The sequence below is a fragment of the Mustela lutreola genome, chromosome 13 (assembly GCF_030435805.1).
Source record: "Mustela lutreola isolate mMusLut2 chromosome 13, mMusLut2.pri, whole genome shotgun sequence".
Classification (NCBI taxonomy): Eukaryota; Metazoa; Chordata; class Mammalia; order Carnivora; family Mustelidae; genus Mustela; species Mustela lutreola.
In genome coordinates, this window is record NC_081302.1 from 48,510,310 (window position 1) to 48,527,831 (window position 17,522).

Below are 17,522 nucleotides of genomic sequence, written 5' to 3' on the forward strand. Positions count from 1 at the left end.
GGAGACAGCAGCACCCATTGCTGCTATGCCTTCTTTCCCTAAAATGCCAAATATTTCATAAATTTATGGATGGGCTCAAACTATAATGCTTGGATAAATGTGGGTATAAATGTCCCCTCTGAGAACTTGCTATTTATTGGTTTATCTTATATAATATTTAACACTATAATCTTTCAGAAAGCCTTTCTCTTATTTTTGAATGTTAACTGACAATAAATCCTAAACTTAAATTTGCATTTCAATGTTCCTTCCTATTATTTTTTCTTTCACTTTGTATCTCAACTATCTGGCAGTGGAGATAATTAAATTTTTAATATGGTTTGAAAGTTCATTCTGCTTGAAAACTTTATCAAACCTCCTTATTGTTTGATATGGATTTTGCAGTTAAAGTTTAAAATTCAGATAAATAGTAATTAAGTCCTAGAATAGCTCAAAGGTAGTAAATTATTTCAATTAAGAGCTTTTTAAATTATTTTGTTATTTATTAACTGAATTGATTATGGACTGAACAACCCTGCAGGTTGTAGATGTGTTTTAAATAACAATACTGAAATGGGTAACATACTGCTTATGTAAATGCTTAGCTTATGTTTCCTCAATATGTGCATAAAAATGTCATACCACCTACATGAAATAAATTCTGAAATTTTGAGAAAACTTTTGTAGGTTGGATTATTATTATTATACACATTGATAATTGCCCTTAGTGATATCCTTTTCCCATTATCAGATGGTGAATTGTTGATATGAAAGTGATTAAATCATAAAATTATATATTATTAAATACAAATAAAAATAATCCAAAAATTACTATTTATGGTTTATCTGTAATTTCATTTCATTAAAAAAGTCCCATAGATAAAATAATCACATTTTTTGCTAATAATTTACTAGAACTGTATGATTCTTAAAACCTTAACAAAGAGACATAACGTTTGAATTCTATGGTTTTAATACTTTATAAAGCGTATTAAGGAATAGGACAAAAGACAAATACTCTTACCAACACCATTTGCTCTTAATATACTGTGTGTATATATAATATACACATGCACACACATATACATATGTGTGTATATATACATATACATGTGTACATATATATATAAATGAATTCACTGAAAGCTTGATACTCATAATTGTGAACTTTGATCACTTTTTCCCCATGAACTTGGAATAGTATCAATAGAATTGTATAAGAATTTCATTGTAGTTACTAAGAAGGTAACAATTATAAATAAAAATTATCAAAACATGCCACCTTCAAATAAATTGTTTACCAGCATGTTTATATATAAATAATATCTTAGACTTTAACCTCTGTAATTTCTAGGTTTGAATCTAAACTCCAGCTCATATCTGATTGATGATCATAGGATTACAAAGAATCCATATTTTTAGGTCCTTACTATGTATTAGAAAACATGCTAGGTTCTCCCAATTACAGCGACAAACAAGATGAATCTGGTCTCTGTCCTCCAATATTCAGCTACTTAAGTTGCTAACTGACAAATTAGTTGCCGATAGTTATAACATTGATCCAGAGTTTTAAAACTGTTGAGATTTAATAATATTCATTATTTTGTGTGTTAGATCAATTTTTTCTTTAAGGGAACAAAGTCTATGTACCACAATGAAAGAAAGAATGAATGGAAATGGGTGTTAAATCTCCTGTCATCCAGTCTCAATATCGTTATCATGGCTTTTTAAAATTCCTATGCATTAAGTAGCCTAAGGATCAAGCATAGAAGAAAAAATACTTGCACTGACTTCTGCTGATTAAATATTATTTTATAGTTCAAAAGACTGCACTTTTCTTTTTACTTTCAGTCTGTCCTGCTTTCTTAGACACTGCCAAGTGGTCCTACTACCATGTACTTCAAACTTAACCAGGCAACAGAGGAGTGTGATGGAAAATATTATCTACCCCTTTGCTAAAACGTTACATGTCAACTTTCGCCTAGGGCAAAATTTAATGGTTGACTTGTGGATCTTCATTTCTAGAGATTTACTGTGGAAACACTGACATAACCTTTAACCAGAGCAAACAGAGCCACTCTAATAAGCAGGCAACACCAAACCTAAAAATGTACGAGGAACAGAAAGATCCTGGCAGGAATTAATCTGCCATTTTCACACATCTGCCCGAGGGAGGTATTGTAATTGCAAAAATTTACTCTAAGACTGCTGAGACTCATAGTAATTATGTTTCTTTCTTTTTTTTTTTTTTAATAGAAATAGCCACAGGTGGTAACAAATTGGGTTTTGAGATGGAGAACTGGGCATGCATTCTAACCCAAATTACTATGTAATTGTCTTGATTATAAAAAAAAAAAAATGCAGAAAGTCTATTGCTCAAAATCAGAAAAAAGAAATTCTCCTTAAATATATTTCTTGTCTTTTAGTTTTTAGTTTCTCTCCACTTAGGCATATAGCTTCATTTGTTGGTATTGGCCCATCTGATATCAGGGCCACAACGTAGAATAGGCTTTTGCCAATAACCCTTAGAAATTGCTGTGAGTGGGATTTGTGTAATAGGATAATTCACTTATTTCCTGCCTTATTATCATTTAGACATAAATAGTAGCTTTCCTAGAAGGTCAGGATCTGGAAATGTAGCTAATAATTACTATTATCCGTGTATCTGCCAATGCTAAAAGTGCAAAGTTATAAACTTATTTCAATCTATGTGTTGTGTTAAAATGTTTGTTATTTTTCACACACACACACACACACACACACACACACACACACGTTTTCAATAACGCTTTATCTTTCTCTACAGTTAGATTCATGCATTAGCATCAACATATTATCATTGTTTTTTAAAACTGCAAATGTATTCCGGGCATACCATGCCAAGTAAGATTCCAATTGTCAAGTGTGACTCCAAACTTTCTTAATCAGGAAATTCGGATTTAATCAACCAAGATTAAAATTAGACATTAGGCACTGACTTATAACAAAACAAAAACAAAATAAAATTCATTATTGTAACAGGAGGTCACACAAGGCTTAAAATAATAATAAAAATAAATCAATCAAGTGTCTTGCCTTGAAATTACATGAGGGTAAGTTTGTATGTAGTCTTTAATTCCATCTTAATGATAATAATAATAAAGATAAATGATTGATTTCTCTTTTATTTTTCTTGACTTATAACGCCCCTTATTTACATTCTTAATGAAGTAAGTTGATTTGGGATGAACTATTTTGAAATAGATGCAAAACTGCAAAAACAAAATAGAAAGCAAGACTTTTGTGTTCCAAGAAGACACCACAATAAATTCACCAATATTTAGAAAATATTCCATTTTTTGCTGACAGAACCATGGAAATCAAAGCAAGTTATCTATAAGGCGGTTTGGAAAGTTTTTATGACAACTCTTTATACAAAGATATGTCATTAAGCAATTATCAGGTCTGAGATGGAAAATAACCCCTTTTGGAACTAACTCTCTTTTTCCCCTCCCCAATACTAAATGGTAACATTTTTTCCTTAGTAATTTTTGCTGAGACTTTATGTACTTTTTATCTCAGAGATTCTAATTTCTTATTGTCATATCATCTACTGAAATGGAGATATTGGCAAAAAAGCACATATTGTTCACTGTACACTCTGGTAAGAAAATGCTTCTCATGGTAATTATAGGTGAATTTCTTTTATAGATATCAGTTCTGCATATAAGAATTGTTCTGGTGAAGTAGCAAAAAATCTATTGAATATTCAGTCATAAAAAAATCTCAGTTTACTCTGATAAATTATGCTGTGTGAAAAATAAAATAAACAGCTTTAAGCAAAGTCATTTATACTAGGGTCTATGAATTGAAAAGAAAAGAAATATATCTTGAAGGTAAAAACTATCATTTTAGGTTTCAAAACTGATGAAAGTGTTCATCCTGCAAATAAATATTGAGGAATTTGTCTAAGACACAGATAGTATAAAATTAGGCAATAGAAATAAGAAAGCTATTTAAGCCACTGTGGTCATTTCTGCCTATAATAAAATACCTGTTGCATTGTCACTTTATAAAAGGAAGCTATTGGAATTTAGGAAATATGTGTATATTTCAACTTGAGTTTTATTGAATTGCATGGCATGAAAATCCTAGGTATAATTGTAATCCAATCACTGTTCAGAGGGTTTATTAATGATTCAGGCAGAAATACTATAAGAGGTATATCAATTGCTCACTTATGCCTAAATTACATTTTTTAAAAGTTACCACCAAAAGAAACTGAAGAAAAATCTCTAAAGAACCATATTTGTTAGAAAGAAATTATTTAGTCACCTTATAAGTTAAATATGTTATTTAAAAAGATATATATGCCACTAAAATAACAATAATTTTTTTCTGAATATAAAGTCATTATCTACATTATGTATTAATATAATTTACAAAATGTAGCCAGTGTCTCTTAAAAACAATATGTATCTACAAAAACAATTATAAAGGTACAGCTTTGAAAACTTGAAATAGAGTTTTAATGTTCTCACTTTCAAATTCTACAAAAGCTGCTTTCACCTGATAAAGAAAGTAAACAGGAATTGTCCTTTATATGCTTCTTTTAATGTGTTCCACTAATTAAAAATCAATCAAAAACACAAGTTTAAAAAATAATAAATATTGTTCAGACAGGGTGGATTCCAGAGCCAAAAAAGCTTACATGATTATATTGAATCTGTACCTTGCCCATTTTGCTTCCAATATAGATATGGTTCTTGAATATATTATTGAGTAGAAATATAAAGAAAATAACATGTCTCTAAATATTTCAAAATGACTAAAACAAAATGCATTTCTAATACCATTAAATTATTTTAATATATTCCATTCCTCTAATCAAACCAAAATCTATTTATGTAGATTAGTTACATCTAAAGTCTCATTTATCCAACCTGTATTTATCCTTTGATCACAAAGCTTGTTAACTTAAATGGTCTTTTATTGTTATGATTCATTTTCCCATAATTATGCTGTTTAACTGCCTTATTTTTTGAATAAATATATGCAAACGCGCCAATCATATTCAGCACAGTTATGCTAGATGCTCAATGAACTGTAAGAGCCATTTCACTACAATAAAACTGCCTGGAATAGATCCAGGGCAGGGCCTAGAAATACCAGTAATCAGAATGTCACTAAGACCAGAACGGATAGAAGTGTGTCACATGTATATCAATAGATTCTCTCAAACACTGTCTGAAACCAATTTTACAGTCTATCACTGGAAGAACTTTGTGCATACAAGGGAAAGATGCCACCCACACAGCCACAATTTTGCATCTGTATTTTTGTCTTTTTTTTTTTTTTTTTTGGCTTTACCTTAAAAATATTGAATTTCTACAGTAGCAAGGAAGCACAGGCAAACTTCTGCTTAGTCACAGCTGGGAATGTTGATGTCATTAAGGACTTCTTTATTATAGATAATTTATTTCAGGAGACCAGAGGATAGCAATATATCACTGTCAAAGCTGGTGGTGAAAGCCATGACTAACCGTAAAATACTCTGTGCCACTGAAGGAAACTCTTGTCACGTCTCCTTTGCTAACATAGGTCGACAATAGATTAGTGTAGGCCTGATGATCCTTAAAAGTATATTGTAGGTGGGTGGCAGAAGTCACAGTATCTTCAAATTGATGGGCAAAATGAACTTCATGCCATTCTCTAACAAATATACAGTCATTGGTTAAAGGAATTCAGTACAGGGAAAAAAAAAAAAAAAAAAACCTTCCCTAATGACTTTACTAAAATATGACTTTAAGATAATGCCCTGTGGGATTTATTAAACAGAAGTATCACTGAGGAGAATACATTCTGGAGCAATGACTAATATCATAATTAGCAGGTGCATTTGTAAGAATTTACCCACTATTGAGTATATTGCAAGGCTTCTCAGCATAAGGGAGTTAAGTTTTTCTTCCTAACCTGGCATGAGCACAGTTCTAGAGGCCTCATCTTTTTCCTGAGGTTGTTTTGTCACCAGGATCAAGATGTATATTCTTACAGTATCTCCAGCCATCCAACCATCCTTCCAAAAGAATCAGAAACTTGGATAAAAATTTTTTTCTCTTCATCTACATAAACTCCAGCCAACAGTCCACTGAGGGCCAGTCGTTGCTCAACTTCTTCTCTGCTCTAGAATGACTGGCTCTACTTCAAGGCATTTGAATGTGTGAAGTTTGAAAACAGTGCAATCATCAAGTTTTACCATATTTTCAGAGAAAAAAGGAAGGTCTTACTTCATCTTTGAAAAGAAGAGCACTGCCTTGGAACTAAACAAGTATAAAATGGGCTAATATCTGTGCTTGAGTATTTATATACATGATATGAAAAATATAAAGAGATAGATGCACGAATACACATACTTTAACTTTGCCAAGAAGTTTTATGATTTACATTTTCATAAATAGAGCCAACTTTCACTGCAATAAATACATATAATCCTTTAATAATTAAAAAAATATTTTCTTAATTTATAACTTTTATTTTTATAGATATATTTCTATTACATTGTATTACATAAGCAGCACTGACAGTGAAAACTTTGAAGCCTGATAGTGGTAATGAAACATTAGAAAATATAAATATTATATTTGTAAATAGCATTAAATACTTATCTGTAGATTTTTAAGTTTTTTTTAAATTTTAAAATATGTGCATTTCTTAATCCTTTAATGAGGTATTTGAGATTATTTTCAGGGAACTAATTTATTTTAACCTCATATATAAATCTATATGCATTGTAAAAAAGTGAATAATATGTAACTTCAACTTCATTAAGCAAAATTTCTGGAAATTATGTTTGTTTGTTTTTTAATTTTTTGAATGTGTTTTGAACAATATGGTCACAGGTGATTGATAATGTTTTAGAACATGGAAATTTTTTCCTGACTAAAAAAATATGTTCAAGCAATTAGGATTGGAATTTTAGGACATGCTTTTCTATGATGTGATAGTTTCCATGATCACATACAGCCTTAAATAAAATGAAGATGAGGAGATTAAAATTCCAAAATCCTCCATTTAGACTTGGATTTGATAATATTTATTGAAATTATAAAATTCACTCATAGAACTTAAGTAAAATTATAAACTCACTTATGCGCTCAGAAAATTTTTTAAACTATCCTACTCCTACATTTTTAAAAGACTGATGAATTATCATCTTGGTGAAAGGATGATGAAATATTTTACCTGGCTGGCATTTTGAAAATTTTGTTGAAAACTAAAAACTAATGGATGTAGAGGTTATTACCTCTGAGTAGGTGTATCAACTAATCATAAAAATAAGCTTCTCAGGTTTCTAATTCATATAATTAAAAAATATATACTTTTGTGTTTTCATTTATTGCAAAATAAGGAAATGCATCCAAATTCACATTGGAGCTGAGATTTTCATAGGTGCACACAAAACTAAGAATAAAAGTAACAATGTATTAAAAATGATGATAGTAATTTGAATTTTAAACTCTTCTTCAAAGACACTCAAAACACCTTGAGGCTGATTATCTTTTAATTCAGCTTTATTGTACCTTATTTATACTATTTTTAATATATGGTAAAACAAAAAATGTGCTGTGATTATGTACTCATTTTAAAGCAGAAATTAATCCTTCCATCTTTTAAAAATTAAAAAAAAAGACAAGTGGAGAAGACACTCTTGGAGGCCTGCTATAGGAGACATCCTTTTCCTTAGTTAGCCCATCATTCTCCTTGTAAGTAGAGATGTATATAGTGTTTATGAAAATGAGAGAATGTAACTAATCAAAATGTGCTATCTTAGAACAACATTGCAGAAAGTTAACCTCAAAATTATATATGAAGAAAGAAAATGTTCACACATTTTATATTTGTTACTGAAATCCTAACATGCTAGAATATGAAGTTTTAAAGTTCACGATCTTGGGAGCTCATCAGAGTCCCTATCATCAAGAATCTCTTGCATTAGAGATGTGGGACTAAAGACACACAACGGATAATGTTGCTAGTAAAGATACACTTTTTCTTTCACCTTTTCATTCTAAAATACTGAGTTTATTTTCTATGCTATGCTACTTTAGTCCTCTATGCTGCAATCTCATTTTTATATATTTGGATTGACTGTATTTACCATGAATTTAATTCCTTTTTATTGAAAAGGCCATGCACATATATCAAAAGGATTTTCTCTTCGTAGTATAAAAAGTCTAAAGTCAATCCTAATGTGAATCTTTTGAAATTGAACTATAAAACACCACATGAGAATGTGTTCTTTTTTAAAATTTATTTTAGTAGATCTTATTCTGCTGGCTCAACATATTTTCTTCTATGAGTTCATATTAAAATGACTTGCAGTAATGCTACAAAAAAATCTGAAAACACAGATGTTCAAACAAAACTGAAAATTCTCCCAACAGTGAAGAAGTCCCCAGCCTCTTCTCAGCCAGACCTTCGTTGAAAACACCTGTTGAGAAGTTACTCCGAGACTGAACAAATATTTCTTGATAAGCCTTGATATGCAGTAACTTGTGACAATTAGTAATGATCTCTACTTGATTTTAGATTCTCATGTTAACATATGAAATAATTCACATGAAAATTACTCCCATGAAAAGTGCTGTTATAAATTTGTATAATTCTCTATTTCCCTTACCTACCACAAAATCTGTGATCCTACTTTTCAATTTCAGTGTTATAGCTTTAAAATGAATAAAATGTTTAATTATAACAATGTATTATGACTCACATTATTGAAGATATTTTAATCACTAGTCTATTATTTAAACACATCGCAGACTGACTTTACATCATCTGAGAAATTTGAAGAAACCTTGAAATAAAATCTCTTCTCACAAACCACTATTTTACATACTGATTACATGTGTAACCAGCTTACATGATTATTCTGAATTCACTTAATAAAAATACTCTTATGCTCAAGAAACTAGATTTTAACCTTAAAATTTAGACCCTGTGACTCACACAATATCATTTGATACTTTAAAAAAATCTTAATTTAAGCTGCAATATGAGTTTTCTACATCCTGAAATTCTTAAATTTCATACCAGTATATATCAAAACAATGACGAAATATGTTTCACTCCATCAATAGAAATACACTGTGCACCTTCTAAACAGCACAAACATGCTGGAAAATAAAGCTAAAGCAGACTTAGTAGGTGCTAGTCCAAGTGCACTCCATGGATTAAAATACTACTTTCAGAAGTACAAGTGAGATTAGTAGTGTGTTTCCTTAGCAGGCTGTGTTAAATATACACACTAATACATACACTTCAAAACAAGGTTATGGATACCTGGGCACTTGAATTTAAGCATGTCACTTCAGCACAAAGTGTGTGCAGCATGCTAGTTTAAAGAGAAAGAGGAAAGGAGGGTCACTAGAGTTAATTTATTCTGTTCTCAACAATGGGTACTGAGAAGAACCTGATATATATTTAAGAGGAAATTAACGTATTAGGAATTTACAAAGCATTCTTTATAAGACTGCAAAAACTCAGTAGGGAAAAAAAAAAAAAAGAAGAGGAAGAGGAGTGCCCGTTTTGATAGCTTAAATCAAGGATATTTCTAGGGCAGGAACAATATGCAACTTGAGTCACCTTGGAAAAAATTTCAAGAACTTAAAACTGAAAGTTTTTCTGTGTTTTTATGGCATGGATTAAGATTCTAGAAGAAAGGGAATGACAAGGAAGTTTGTCTTGTTTTCTTTTAAAATTTTCTGTCTCTTTCCCTGCACGTGTAAGATTCGCTTTGGCTTAGGTTTCACTGCTAAGAGGAATCATCATCATCATCATCATCATCATTATCATCATCAGCACCATCATCAACAACACCATCATCCGTTCCTCAAGCAATGAAGAGCTTAAAGAACAGCATGGTGTAAATACAATATAGGCACCCCTGTCCCTTGAAACCTTTCTGGGTACTTCCGTTCAAATCTGTTCCTCACTAATCTGGCTGAGGAACCAGGCTTGCTGACATTCTACTGTACCAACTTCATTTTTACTGGAACCTAAATAAGAATTCAACTGAAAGCACTTGAAATGGAAGATTAAACATTAACTCTGTGATATATCTGTAACTGTCAATGGTGAAAATAGAAAGAAGGTATTTAACATATGTATATATATAAAATGACTGCAAAAGATCTATAAATACATACTTCAACATACCTCCCTAAAGAGATTATCATAAATTCCAGTATGCAGTCACAGAAAGACTTTCATAGAAACCACAATATTTTTCAAGGGATATATTTCTTGCTCAGTCTTTTATAGACATCAAAAAAATCATGATTACTGGTATACAGTAGACACCATTAAAAGTGGGATTTAATATTACAATCGATACTTAAGTATTCAGTAGCATCAAGTAGAAGACTCTGTTTTACAAGGACATTATACTATTATAAGAAAATATGTTTTACTAACTTTTTAGCATTTGCTATCCTTATGTTAGAAAGGATAAGGTTATGAAATTTTACTGTTCATTTTAATAATAAAAACATTACTGAGTCAAGTGTCATTAAAAGGTATTTGCTTTTCAAAGCATAAAATTATGAACCAATTATCTTCATTTGCCCCAAACTAATCTTCCTCCCAAAGTGTCACTTTTAGTTAAACTCAATTTTGAATTTCAAGTAGTGCTCATCCAGAGTAATTTGTAGCAACATGCATTCATAATAAGCAAGAATTAAGTTTTTCTGTGACACAACTTAATAGTGGATAAAAGAAGCTAGGGAGTGACTACTTTACAAAGTACAGTCACCAGCTATTGTTAAAATCTATGTCCATGATGGGTCAGTCATCTAGGATTTTTTTTAAATATATCAATAAATTTACATTATACTATCTAAAATATATTAAATACCACGTAGACATACTGAAAATACACAGTATACAAACTAAATGCATCCTGAAATTCTTTTTGGTGCATTAAGTGCCTTTACTGCCAACTTTGCGTCCTGTTTTCAACCATATAAAGTGAGTCTGTGACCTTCTAGTGCACTCTTTTCTTTCCTCAATGACTCCAAGAAACAGATCAGGACAAAATAAATATAAACTTTTCTTAGGTAATGGTCATTATCCAGAGCCACACATTCATTCAAACTTTTGAAAGAGCTTCAGAGCATAATTCACATATTAAAAGTTTAAACTATGCTAAGATACCATGATGCAGTTTCTGCTGTAAAGAATAAATCAGATTCATATTCTTTAAAACGCTTTTTAAAATATAAAACTTACTTTTCTGGTGGAGGACCGAAAACTTAGCTCAAATTCAGGCTCTGGAATTCTGACTAGCTGCTGTTTTTGTTCTTGAAAAAGTTAACTTCTGAGTATTTGAGTATACATTTCTTTCCTTTTTGGCATCAGGTTTTTTAAACAGAATTAAAAAGCAAATTTAACTAAAATGTTTTCTTTCCTACTCTGGGAATCCTTTGCTATGGAGAGAAATGTAGACCCATGAATAGAACTAATGTAAAATAAACTCCAAATAGTGAATACTGCTAACATTTAAAGCCTACAAAAATAAACTTTAAAATGCAACAGAAGTAAGACATTCCCACCTTCTAGATTTTAGACTATTTGCATGGGAGGGGTCATGTATCGAATATGTTGTACACGTGGTGGCAAAAGTGTAAACCATTTCCACTTAAAAATGTTTCCCACTCACTGCTGCTGGCAGTGTGGCTTTGTCCTGCTCCAAAGGTTTCAGGACAGCTCCAAAAACCAGCAATAAAGTCAAGTCCCAGTTAGGCTAAAAGTCTCTTACCTGAATTATGGACATCCGAGTGGCAGGGGTCTCGCTCGCATTAGTCCCTTGTCCGGTGAAGCTCGTGTGGCAGCCCGCGTGCCCCTGAGGAACAGTCAGGTTGTTGGAGGCCGGTTTGAGATACATCACCTCTGACCGGGGCGAGCTAAGGGGCAGGCGGGTCTGGTAGTCGAAGTACATAGGGGAGGTGGCCAGGGAGGGGCTGCTCACCACATTCATGACGTTCATGGCGTTCCTCTCTTCCACCTCGCTCTGCACCAGCATAATATCGTTTTTGTTGATCTTTTTCTTCTTGCCCTTGCCCCCGCCCAGCTGCGGGTGGCTGTACTCGGCGATGCGGCAGTTGTAAGTGCGAATCTCCTTGTTCTCGCGCTTGCACTTGACGGCAATGGTGATCATGGCCGCTAGGAGAATGATGGAGATAGTGCTTAGAGTCACGATGAGCGGCAGCGACATGTCCCAGTGGTGCTGCTCGCCGTTTACCCGGGGAACGCCTTCGGGCAAGGAGCCGCTCACCGAGCGGATGATGAGCTTGGCCACCGCCGACAGGGTGGGCTTCCCGTGGTCAGTCACCTTCACTACCAGCTCCACCACTGGCGTCACGTCCTCCCAGAAGGGGTGCAGCGTGCGGATCTCGCCGCTGGAGGGATCGATTTCAAACAGGTGGTCGTCGTTTCCGTCTACGATCTCGTAGGTGAGGCGCCCACTCTCGCCGAAGTCACTGTCTAGGGCGCGTACGGTGCTCACCAGGTAGCCCAGGCCAGCGTTGCGCGGGACCTGCAGCTCGGCTGTGTCGTTCTGCAGCGTGGGCAGCACGATCACCGGCGCGTTGTCATTCACGTCTAGCACTGTCACCCTCACAGTCGCGTTGCTCTCCAAGTGCGCGGGCGCCCCCGAGTCCTTAGCAAGCACCTTGAACTCGAAAGCCTTGGTCTGCTCGTAGTTAAAGGAGCGCAGGGCGTAGATGGCCCCGTTGGTGGGGTTCACAGACACATAGGTGTAGATGGACACGTCGCCGATGTGCGAGGGCAGGATGGAGTAGGACACTGTGCCGTTTTGGCCCAGGTCGGGATCCTGGGCAAGCACGGAGCCCAGATACTCTCCTGGGATGTTGTTTTCGTGCACCTGCAGCACATAGAGTCCCTTGGTGAAACGAGGAGGGTTGTCGTTCTCGTCCAGAATCTTGACAGCGAACGACTTGGTGGAGTTGAGAGGAGGCGAGCCCCCGTCCCGAGCCACGATTGTCACGTTGTACTCGTCCTGGGTCTCGCGGTCCAGCGGGCGGTCAGTCACCACCGTGTAGAAGTTGTCATAGTTCTCCTCAAGCTTGAAAGGCACAGAACCTCCGGGCCCGCCCAGGCCGCCGCCGCCGCCGGTCCCCCCTCCGCCCAGCACCCTGCACTGCAGCTGCCCGTTCTTGCCCGAGTCCCGGTCAGTGACCCGCACTAGGGCTATGACGGTGCCGGGCGGGGCGGCCTCGCTCAGCGCCCCCTGGCGCACGGAGACGAAACCGATGGACGGCGCGTTGTCGTTGCGGTCGATGAGCTTGACAGTGACCTTGCAGTGGGCCGGGATGGGGTTGGGCCCCAAGTCTCGGGCCTGTACGTCGATCTCCAGCATCCCATTCTCCTCATAGTCCAGGTTGCCCTTGACACGAATCAGGCCGGTCTTGGGGTCGATGGAGAAGAGCTCCCTTACGCGGTCAGGCACATAGCTGCTGAAGGAATAGAGTACTTCACCATTGGGACCCTCGTCGGCGTCGGTGGCATTCAGATCAATGACCACGGTGCCCAGTGGGGCATTCTCTGGCAGCTCCACCAGGTAGGAGGGCGCCTCGAAGACCGGGCTGTTGTCGTTAGAGTCTATCACCTTCACGTTGATTTGCACAGTGGCGGATCGCGGCGGCTCGCCGCCGTCTAGGGCGGTCAGTACAAGCGTGTGGTGGTTCTGCTGCTCGCGGTCCAGCGCCTTCTGGATTACCAGCTCTGGGAACTTGGTGCCGTCGCCGCGGGACTTGACGTCCAGCGCGAAGAGCCCGTGGTCGTCGCGCGTCAGCAGATAGGTGCGGAGCCCATTCTCGCCGGCGTCCGGGTCATGTGCACTGGTGAGAGGGAAGCGGGTGCCAGGCGCTGCGTTCTCCGAGATGTCCATCTCAATCTGGTCCGAGGGGAAGGAGGGGGCATTGTCGTTGATGTCCTGGATCTCCACCTTGATCATGCAGATTTCCTTGTCGTTGGCGAACACCTCGAGGGACAGCTGGCACTTGGCGTTGTGGCGGCACAGGGACTCACGGTCGATGCGCTGCTTGGTGTAGAGGAGCCCGCTGTCCGCGTCCACGTCCAGCAGGTGCGGCGCTGAGTTCTCCAGCACCCGGTAGCTACCCGACTTGCTTCGCCCGCCGCCGCCACCGCCGCCGCGCTCTGCGGGCGGAAGCCCCGGCTGCAGTCGAGCATCCTTGCCGATGTTGCCTATCACCGTGCCGGCCCCTTGTTCCTCCGGCACCGAGTAGTTGAGGTTTTTGAGGGTGAGGGCAGGGGCCCATAGGAGGAAACAGCAACAGATGGAAAGGTACATCCCAGACCGGTGGGGTGGGGGCAGGAGCAGCCGGACTGGAGGGGCGAGCCAGTGGGAGCGCGCCAGCCTGGGGCTCGGGCGCAGCGTGCGCGCGCGACGCGAGCCACAAGTCTGTGGGTCCTTCCTTCCCTCGGCTCCTGGGCTGCGGCACCCGGCGGTCTCCTTATTCCGCTCAAGTTCCCCGAACCTGTTGATCTACAGCATCCGCACTGGGCGAGAAGCGGCGGCGCAGCGAAGCTGCAGGGGCACGGAGCAAGGCGGCGGCTCCCTGCGGCTGGGGGCGAGCCCGGGGCTTTGTCTCTTCCGCCGGGACTAGGGGCGACTCAAAGTTGAGCGATGAGGCCAGCGATAAGATGGAAATCGCGTCTAGAAGGGGGTGGTGAAGAATCGGTAGATTTTCCTGGCTCCCGCTAGGGCGCTGCAAATCCGCTCCCGCGGTAGCCACCGGAATACTCTTCACATCGGGTGGGGGAGGGAGCGGGGAGGTGTGTCTTGAGGCAGATGGGAAAGTGGAATCCTTACTTGTTTCCCGTCTCCTGTGATGAAATTGATGGGGACGAGGAGCAACGGAGAGAGAATCCGATATATTTTGAAGCTTCGCCGGAGCCCGGTTGAAATGTCTGCTGGCTTCGCGGGCTGTTCGGTTTTCAGGCAGTGTTTTGCTGCATTTAGAGATCTAATCTTGCATTGCTGGCTGAGGCAGAGGCGGCCGCGGACTGCATCTCCTAGCCAAGCGTATTTTTTTTTTCTCTCTCCTTTCCGAGCAGTCAAAGGGAGGGGAGGAAATGCAGCGCAAAGAACTAGTGTCCCGATTTGTAGTTTCCTCCCTCCACCAGGCTCCTCCCTCTCTTCCTCGGAAAAGGCTCTCCCCCGAAGTCAGGAAAGCCACAGCCAGATCAGCATTTGCGGCGTGAGTCTATTGGGGAGGGGAGGGGGCGTATATAGCTCTCTCCGCCTCTGTTCGTGGAACACACACTCTGTGTGATTTCTCTGTGCCAAGCCGGTAGCCGCCGCTACCATCCCCTTCTCTCCGCGAGAGCAAGGACTTCTCTCGATGCAGTTTAATTCCAGTTTGCTTTTCTTCCCAGGCGAAAGGAAATCAACAGGCAACTCATGGTTGGATGTGCAGATTGGAAGGGGGGAAGGGGAGGCGGAATAAAAAGGAAGGGGGAGCCACCCTCCCAGTCCTCGCACACACACTCTCCCTGTCTCTCGCTAGAAGGGAAACAGTCTCTGCATTCACAGGGCTGGGCTGTCAAGTGCCTCTCTTTTCTTTCTATTCAGCATCTCCTTCCAATGGCCCTGCCTCCCAGTCCTCTTCATCTAGAAAGGAAAACCTTGGCGAGGAATAAAAGTGGTGAATATCTGAAGCGAATAAAGTGCGGGTTTTTTTGTTTGTTTGTTTGTTTGTTTCCCTCCCCCACTCCCGTCAATTTTTTTTTTTTTTTTTTTTAATAGTAGGAGTGGGCTGGATGAAAGAAACACATCAAGGTTTGGCGTGATGCATTCTGCAGTCTCGTTCTCACACAGTCTCTCTGGGCGACTCGAGGAGGGCAGGGGTGAGGAGCTGCGGCCGCGGCGGTCCAGCCAGGGGCGCCCACCCCACCCCCGAGAGCGACCTCCGAGGGGATGTTAGGCACAGGTCTGTCTACACATTATTTCGGGTTCTCGAGGCGCCTCGACATACGGGAATGACACATCCAGAAATGCAGGTGTTCCGATCTGCCCGATGAGTCAGAAGCAGTGGAACGAATCGAATTCACTCTCGCCTCATGGTCCTCCCTTCACAGACATTAGTTGCGGCTTCTTCCTAACGCTTTCTCTCTGACTCACTCTATAGAAAGAAAAGCCAGATTCATGTCTTGGAGGAAAAGAAAAAGCGAGAGGAAAGGGAGGGAGGGAAGAAGGTGTAGCTGAATCCAGCAGCACTTTTACTCTACCTCTTTCTGCCGGGGTCCGAGGGTCTGGAAAACAAGGCGTCTGTTTTGCTAGGTGTATTTATTTTTTAATTTATTTGTTTAAGAAAAAAAAAAAAACACCTTTCCTTTTGACGAGGCGTGAGGAACCCCCAAATCTTTCAGAGTCTTGGAAAAAAAAAAAGAAAGAAAGAAAGAAAAAGAAAAAAAAAAAATCAGGATTCCAGTGACTGTTCACAGCTTAGCCCCGCATCATAGTTCATGATTTTCCTCTCAATGTTCTCTATTCACAAAGTCCAGCACCGGTGTGCATAGTTAATTGTGCAGTCCGTTGTGGAGGGTTTTTTTTTTTTTTTTTTTTTTTTTTTCCTCCTTTTCTGACACGGGTGGTCGCTTTTAATCTGGTGCCTTTCAGGATCAGCTCATAGCCTGCGAAAGACGTGCGGATTTCAAAGCAAATAAATCCATCTCCACAAGCAAAGCATCGGAGGAAATGAAAGGTGAAAATTCAACAGTTGGAGTAGCGTCTCCCCAGCCGCCCTCCGCCGCTGCCGCATCCGCCGGGCTCGCAGTCCCAGCTCTCTCCCCAGCGCCTCTTGCTGACTGACTCTATTCACCTCACGCCGCCGCTTAAAGATTGATACTGATTCCCTGCCAGCCAATCCGCGTGAGGAACAAGGCCCTGCCTCCTCGGCCCACATCCAATAGGAGGCGGCAAAGAGACTGGCGGGGGCGGAGCCAGGAGCCCCAGCTCTTCAGAGTCATTGATTAGATCAGTTAGATGGGAGACCAGCTCGGCTAGCGGAGGCCCGCGCTCCGCCTTGACGGCGGCGCCTAGGGCCTTGTCGCCGGGTCTCCCGAGTCTTTAACTAATGGGAGAAGCTTCTCCACCGTCTCCCTCCAGAAAAAGGAGAATGAAAAGGAAAAAAAAAAAAAAGTTTGATAGCGATTTATTATTTTTTTTTTCTCCATGTATACAGGAACCTGAATCGCAGCGTGCTTGCAGAATAAGGTAGCTGCGGTCTTCCCGATGGGTTCTGTACACACACACACACACACACACACACAGGCACCAAACAAGAGAAGAGCAGATCTTCTGGCTGCTGTGGATCTGTCTGAATGTGGTGCAGAGGGATGTGTGTGTGTGTGTGTGTGTGTGTGTGTATTCGCGCGCGTGGAGAGAGAGAGAGAGAGTGTGTGTGTGTGTGTGTGTGTTTCTGGGGGGATGTAATGTGTATTTCAGCGAGTGCGTGTGA

General features: G+C 39.5%; 1 protein-coding gene across 6 annotated transcripts in view; it reads right to left on the reverse strand.

Moving 5' to 3' along the window:
• Nucleotides 1-16,868, reverse strand: part of PCDH17 (protocadherin 17) — a 98,994-nt gene extending 82,126 nt beyond the window's left edge. For 4 of the 6 annotated variants that reach the window (XM_059143893.1, XM_059143891.1, XM_059143895.1 and 1 more), the window contains exon 1: nt 11,777-16,868. In XM_059143893.1, the coding sequence (XP_058999876.1) occupies nt 11,777-14,350 (2,574 nt within the window). In that variant the 5' untranslated portion in view covers nt 14,351-16,868. The remainder of the gene's footprint in view (nt 1-11,776) is intronic. The other 2 variants (XM_059143892.1, XM_059143894.1) reach the window with 2 other exon arrangements.
• Between the last annotated feature and the right edge of the window lie 654 nt (nt 16,869-17,522).